At 42.9% G+C, this 7,500-nt stretch overlaps 1 protein-coding gene across 5 annotated transcripts in view; it reads left to right on the plus strand.

Annotated features, from left to right (window-relative positions):
- Positions 1 to 7,500, plus strand: part of xylb (xylulokinase homolog (H. influenzae)) — a 49,649-nt gene that overhangs the window by 28,703 nt on the left and 13,446 nt on the right. For all 5 annotated transcript variants that reach the window (XM_030078747.1, XM_030078748.1, XM_030078749.1 and 2 more), the window contains one exon: positions 1,934 to 2,021. In XM_030078747.1, coding sequence (XP_029934607.1) covers positions 1,934 to 2,021 — 88 coding nt within the window. The remainder of the gene's footprint in view (positions 1 to 1,933; positions 2,022 to 7,500) is intronic.

Genomic DNA, 7,500 nt, shown 5'->3' on the forward strand with positions numbered 1-7,500 from the left:
TTAAAAGAAGACTGAAAACCCACCTTTTCACTCTAGCCTTTAACTAGTGCCTATTTTATTCCACACTGTGTTGTCTTTTATTGTTTTATTTGCATCTTTTGTTTTATTTCAAAGTTCTCGTTTTTAGCCTTTTCTTTTTAATTCCACCCTGTGCTGTTTTTAATGTTTTATTTTAATGTGTTTCAAATGTTCTTCTTTTTATTGTGAAGCACTTTGAGCTGCAATTCTTCTTCTATGAAAGGTGCTATACAAATAAAGTTTTAGAATAGAATAGAATAGAAGATACTTTATTCATCCCACAGGGAAATTCAGTTTTATTATTATTATTATTCAGCTAACGGCTAGAAGTTCTCCGCTTGTAAAACTCCTCAGTGCCACTGCCGAATGAAGCCATGGAGGCAGTCATGTTGCTGGTTTGTTGACGGAAAGCAGGTACCGTGTTGGTGAAGCGTGATCACGTGACGGCCGTGCCACCACTCGCGAACCAAGATCTCATTACGCCCTGAAGAAGCAAGAGCTGAATAAAACTCCTGGTTGAAGGACTCTGACGGGGTTATCAGCAGAGAACTTAGCCGTTAGCTAATTATGAATCGGTATTTTTTATGAATTAAAGACCGTGTGGTTCCCGGACCGCAGAACAGAATTCTACGGTGGCCGAGAACCGCCATCGCGGCAAATAAAAAAAGCAACGATGCAAACAAAAAAGCCAAAACGGATTTTTCCTGGCAGATTTTTTATATTTGTTATATTTAAGCAATACGCCCCGAAAAGCCGTGGGTTACAGTGATTTTACAACGGCTGAGGGGCGTTCTAAAAGAGATGGAGATAGATAGATAGATACTTTATTCATCCTGCAGGAAATTCGCAGTTTTTCAGCAGTATCCACAGATTACAGATTAAATAAATAAAAAATAAAAAATAAAAAATAAGATTTAAGTACAACAGAATAAGATCTAAGTACAACCCAGTGTGCAAAAAGTAATGTGCAAAAAAAAACGTGTGCATGGGTGTATAAAATGTGCACAGAGGTAGGTCAATGTGCAAATGTAAAATTGCCGTTGTAAAATCACTGTAACCCACGGCTTTTCGGGGCTTATTGCTTAAATATAACGAATATAAAAAATCTGCCATGAAAAATCCGTTTTGGCTTTTTTGTTTGCATCGTTGCTTTTTTTTTTTTTTTTTTATTTGCAACGCAGCGTTTTCCTTTTTTATTTCCAGCGTTTTCCTTTTTAATTTGCAGCGATCGTTGCTTTTTTATTTGCAACGCAGCGTTTTTCTTTTTTATTTGCAGCGTTTTTTTATTTGCAGCGTTTTTTGTTGTTGGCATCGTTTTTTTTTTTTTTTTTTATTTGCAGCGATGGCGGTTCTCGGCCACCGTAGAATTAAACGATAACAGGATTCACCTCACGGCCTAATGGACTGAGTGGGAAAATGAAGCGAACTGTGTCTTTAAACGTGGCTGTGTGTATTTGGTGAAAACACCGCGTGCAGGAGCAAAACGTTCTGGTATCTCAGAATTGATTTGTGCGGGAAAAGGCCGGTTTCCCCCCGAGGCCGCGTTGTTTTAATGAGGGACGTTTGGAAACGCTGCCGCCGGCTCCGAGCGGCAGGACCGCCAAGCTCACTGCTCAACACTGTTCAGCAAAGTGTGAGCCGTGTTGCTCAAGGGTAAAATTTTACAGAACGTTATTATCTGTGGTTTTTGAATATTAATTGATTTATTAATATGAATATTTATTGAGCATTAAGTTATTTCTTTGTTTTCTGTGTTTTTTTTTTTTTCATCATTCAGGCTGTTTGGCTTGATAAATAAATTGAAAAAAGTAAGTTGAAAGATAAACTGCAGTTAACTAATTTCTCTCTCTCTCTCTCTCTCTCTCTCTCTCTCTCTCTCTCTCTCTCTCTCTCTCTCTCTCTCTCTCTCTCTCAGGTTCTGTCTGACGTCTTCAACGCTCCGGTCTACACCATCGACGTGTCCAACTCGGCCTGTCTGGGCTCAGCGTACAGAGCTCTGCACGGTGAGACACTCAGGACAGACTCAGGTGTCTTTTCTAGTGTCCAAGCATCTCAGCTGTCATTTCCCTGTGCAGCGCCCCCTTGTGGAAACACCAAAGTCTCTTGTGTCCATCTGAGCTCATGATTTCAGTGCTGCAGGTCTCTCTGCTGTCTGAAGCTCATCATCAGACAGTGATGGTGGCCTCCATAGGGGGCGCCGGCGAGCATCCGCTCTGCTTGTCCCACACACAGGGCAGGGACGCTGCTTCACCTCAGGGAGCTCAGATGGAGTCCTGATCTGCTCGGGAGCTTTCACTCCGTCTCCTTCCTTCTCACCTGGAGAATCCTCCATTAGAACAGCAGCCCACCAAGGTGGGACACACCTGGCTGTTAGAGGGGACGGGAGACGGCCTCTGATTGGTTCACTGCATGTTACGCCCAAAACACAGCCAGGATTCATGAGGAGACTCAGGACAAGCCTTTAGAGCCAGGAGCCTGGAGCAAACAGCCTTTAGTCCAGCGTTCAAACAGCAGCAGCTTTTATTGTGAAATTTGGAAATGACAAAAAGTAGAGCCACCAAAGTAGAAAGCAGGTTCTTCTTCTCATTTTTGCTGACTGAGCTTTTATTGTGAAAGGTTCCACAGTCTGTCAGTGATCATTAGTTCTCTGTAATGGATCTGATTTAAAAATGAAGTGAAGCACAAAAGTCAAGCAAAGATGGACTGAAGGAAAAGTCAAATTCCTGACTTGAAGAAAAGTAAAAAAAAAAGTCCACAACAAGCTGCTCAGCTCCAGTAATGAGAGTAAATGTAATCAGTTCCTTCCTGCCGCTGCGTTGGACCGAGGAGAGGCTGATCCCTGCTGCAGAGCGGATGCATCGTGTCCTCTGACCTCGGCCCCCAGAATGAATCAGCGTTCGTTAGCGGCGGCTCGGCTGCTCCGCGTCTTTCGGGCCGACGCAATTTACTTTGGATATTGAAACATCACTCGCTCGGAAGCTTAAAGACGGACTCAAGGCGGCTCTCTTCAAATTAAAGACTCGTTCCTCTCCTCGTCCTATCAAAAGAACTCCCCCGCTCCTCCATGCATATTTGATGCGCGCTACATATTTCAGGGGCCGCGCGGCGCCGCTCCGTACGTGTGAAATAAGCCGGCAGGTCCGCCAAAAAGACGGCGCCGTGGATGTTCGCTATCTCACTAGCCAGTCCGTTTCATGTCGAGTGGATGGGAATCTTTTCATCTGGCTTTATGAAGACATGCTCCTCCCGCGCGCTGCGTCGACATTAAAAGCCCTCCGCGGAGCCTCGTCAGACACGCGGGAGCGGACCATGAATAAATTTATAGAGGAGCGCTGTGAGAGGGAGGGGGTGGGGGCTCCGTTTATCTTATATTGAGAGTGAAATGCCGGCTTTAATACCTCTAAGTGTCTGCTGTGATAAGGCCGGTCCACTTCCAGCTGCTCAAATATTGAACACCGGATCAGTGTGTACTTTTAATAGTCAAAGGAGATCGGCACATGTGATGAGCGCTCGGGACCGACTCTGTTTTTGAGATTTTGACAGTTTCTGTATTCCTCTTTATCAGCGCAGAGCTGCCAGAGACATTTGGGAGACGTCTGAGAGCGTCCTGTGTTGCGGCGCAGTGTGTTCTGCCGGAGCTGTCGACACCGGTTACTGTCGAGCTCGTGCAGCGGCGTATTAACACGAGTTTCCCGGCAGAGAGCGGGCGATCCGGGGCTGCAAACAGGGAGGAGTTTGAGTTGTTTCTCTTCGTTTGGATCCTCGGCAGAAACCAAAGCTGCTCTGCCTGGAGTCCACACGAACGTCCTCACGTTTTCCCTCTCAGCTGGTTTGTCGTTTCCAGTTTTTTTTTTTTTTTTTTTTAGATTATTTCTTGGGCATTTCTGCTTTATTTGACAGACAAAACAGAGACAGACAGACAACTTTATTAATCCCACGAGGGCCAATTGGTTCAAGCAGCCCAGCACAACAACATGTGAACACAACACATACAGTAACACATAAAATTAAAAAAAAATATATAAAGATGCTGGGAATACCGTGGAATCAGGAAACAATAGATAGAAAAGTGACAAGGTTAATAATTATTGGCCTGAAAGATGTCAATAAAGTGCATTTAAGAGACGGATGACCGAAGCAATTCAGATTCAGATTCAGATTCAGATTACCTTTATTTGCCATTTTATGATAATTCATAATTGCAGGCAGTCCATCAAGTTTGATCCCCGATGCGTTTAAGTGTCACTGAGCAAGACACTGAACCCCATCAGTGTGGCATCAGTGTGTGAATGTGTGTGTGTGTGTGTGTACAGAAATGGAAATGGAAATGGAAAATGTCAAAAAGTGTCAGGATTGTATTACCTGCGCTAATGAAGCTCAGATAAAAACAGGAACTTGCGTCCGCATTGACTCAAACAAGGCGGTTTGTGTTTTGACAGAAGGGTAAATGGCCTCGGTAATTAAAGTGTCGTGTCACATGGTGCGTTCATGGCACCGTTGTTGCCTGGGGAAAAAAAAATGCACCATGCACAGATCGCTGATACACTCCTTTTGTCATTGCACTTGTATTTTACATAGTCAAATTTTATATTTTCTTTGCTGCCTGATCGAAAATTTGCACAAAGGTTCCAGGTAAAAGATTTAGGTGGTATTGCACAGCCCTGCGGTGATGTTTTACCTTTACCGAGCGCATGAAACGTCTCCAGCAGGGTTGTTTTCGATGCTGTTTGGAGTTTAATGAGACTGAATGATCCGGAGAGCTTCAGAAAAACCGGTTTAAAAACATCTGTGATTGTGGCGGACGCACGTTTAGGAACAGTCCAAAATACTGTTAGACAGAAGGAAATTGTGAAGGCTGAGTATCGGGGCTCAGATCACGCTGGAAATGCCCTCCAACGCGGGATAGATGTCGGCATGACGCACCCGGAGCGTGACAGATAAAGCCCGCTGGATTGGCTGCTTGTCCCTGCTTCTCCACTTAATTTCCACTTTGATAAACACATGATGAAACTCACCACAAATCAGACTCGAAAATCTCCAGTCCTTTGATACCGAGCGAGTTCAAAGAGTCAAAACAGCATGACGCCAAACAGAGAGAGAGAGAGAGAGAGATTCAGTGAAGATGGATGAGAGGGAGAGAGAGCAGCTACCAAAACTGTAGAGAAAATAAAAAAAAAAAACTTTAACTTACTCTGTCTGAATTTTTATGGGAGAAATAGAGCGTGTTTCAGAGAGAGAGAGGGAGAGAAAAGGAGAATGAAATAGAGCAGAGACAAAGAGATTTGAAGCACATTTATCTTCGGAGCAGGGAGAGAAGTCACGCTGCTCTGTCAGGAAGCAGATTTCAGGTCAGTTCTGGAAACGCTCGGTATCACCAACAGGAAATCTCCATCATATCCATAAAGAGACGCTCACCGTGTGGAAAAAAAAAAAACTGGTATGACAACTGCAGTGACCCCTTTTGTCCGTTTAAAAAAGGCCATGCTGATGTGTTTAGACATGCGAAGAAAGACCAGATGTCCACTTTTTTTTCCCAGTAACAAAGCGATTTATTTCTTTCAGTCTGTGTCTTTTACAAAGTACAACCACTTTCTCTGCAAGAAGTATTATTTGTCCAATTATAAACACCATAAGCATTACTTTACTCACAAAACTAAAAGCACACGGTCATAAAACTGTTTTCCAAGACAGCAACACCTGGAAACGAAAGACCTCTCTTTTCAATCGGGCTTTTATTTTGGAGTAATGTTATTGCCCTAATTTTTCACTTTCATCATAAGTTTTCATATTTATTTTTATCCTTGTGCTTATTATATTTTCTTTTTTTCTTTTTTTTTTACTTTTATTTATTGGTTTTTAGCATTTAATAGTTTTTATTGTTGTAGTTTTTAGTCTAGCATACTTTTTATAATATTATAGATCAAGGTCATAGTCAAAGTCATGGTTACTTTAGTGTCTGTTGTTTTGGATTAAAAGGAAAAGAGTAAAAGTAACATTTCCATCCACATTTACAACCTAAAGGACATAATCAATCTTGTTTCTCTCAGTACACATACTCACTGATTTAACAATTACAAGCACTCACAATATACATATCTCATTATTTGTATATTACACACATGCACACTGTATTCTCCTGGCTCTAAAGGCTTGGACTGAGTCTCCTCATGAATCCTGGCTGTGTTTTGGGTGTAACATGCAGTGAACCAATCAGAGGCCGTCTCCCGTCCCCTCTAACAGCCAGGTGTGTCTCACCTTGGTGGGCTGCTGTTCTAATGGAGGATTCTCCAGGTAAGAAGGAAGGAGACGGAGTGAAAGCTCCCGAGCAGATCAGGACTCCATCTGAGCTCCCTGAGGTGAAGCAGCGTCCCTGCCCTGTGTGTGGGACAAGCAGAGCGGACGCTCGCCGGCGCCCCCTATGGAGGCCACCATCACTGTCTGATAATAATAATAATAATAATAATAATAAACTTTATTTATATAGCACTTTTCATACAGAATGCAGCTCAAAGTGCTTCACATAAAAAGAATAAAAATAAGATATGTATACATATATATATACACATACATACAGATAGATAAAAACAACAAATAACAAATAAATAAATAATTGAGAACATCAACAGCAGGAATAAAAGGGGATAAATGAGAAAAATAAGAGGTAGTGTGTTACATTAAAACATAGGAAACGCAGCTAAAAATCTGAAGTAAAAAAAAAAAATCAGACATGAATAAGAATACAAATGCCTTAAAATGGATTAAAATGTTGGAGCATATGATATTGAGTAAAAGTCATACTATAAAAAGGCATGGTTAAAAAGATACGTTTTTAGGCGTTGTTTGAAGATTTCAAGAGAGACTGCCTCTCTAATGTCTTTTGGTAAGGTGTTCCAGAGTTTTGGTGCGTAATTGAAAAATGCAGCATGTCCAATAATGAGCTTCAGACAGCAGAGAGACCTGCAGCACTGACCTCAGAGCTGCTGTTTGCTGCTCAGTCACTTTCAGCAACGCAGCAACACTGCAGCTGAGCACAAGAGACTTTGCTGTTTCCACAAGGGGGCGCTGCACAGGGAAATGACAACTGGGATGTTTGGAAACTAGAAAAGACAGTCACGTCCATCTTGGGTGTAAGATGGATCTCTGTGACTTCAGGACACCCAGTCCATGTTTCCACCTCACCTGCACAGACCTAATCAAACCCAACAGGCCTCCTTGTTTGATCGGTGATCAAAGGCCCTAACTGAACACACACAAACTCCACCAACAGGACATCGTAAGGAGAGAGATGTCACCGCTCCGCCCACGCTGTTTGATTGACAGGTGATCTCCGGGAGTTGCAGTGCAGAAACCCCACGGCGATGAGCGCGTTGCAAAAAAAAAAAGATGGAGAATGAATAAAAACAAGGCGGGGATTAGCACTTCCAGGCGAGCCTCAGCCACGCTAACAGGCAGTCACCGTGAGTCGCTCAAGGAGCCGACTGA

This window comes from Myripristis murdjan, chromosome 20 (assembly GCF_902150065.1).
Source record: "Myripristis murdjan chromosome 20, fMyrMur1.1, whole genome shotgun sequence".
NCBI classification, from domain to species: Eukaryota; Metazoa; Chordata; class Actinopteri; order Holocentriformes; family Holocentridae; genus Myripristis; species Myripristis murdjan.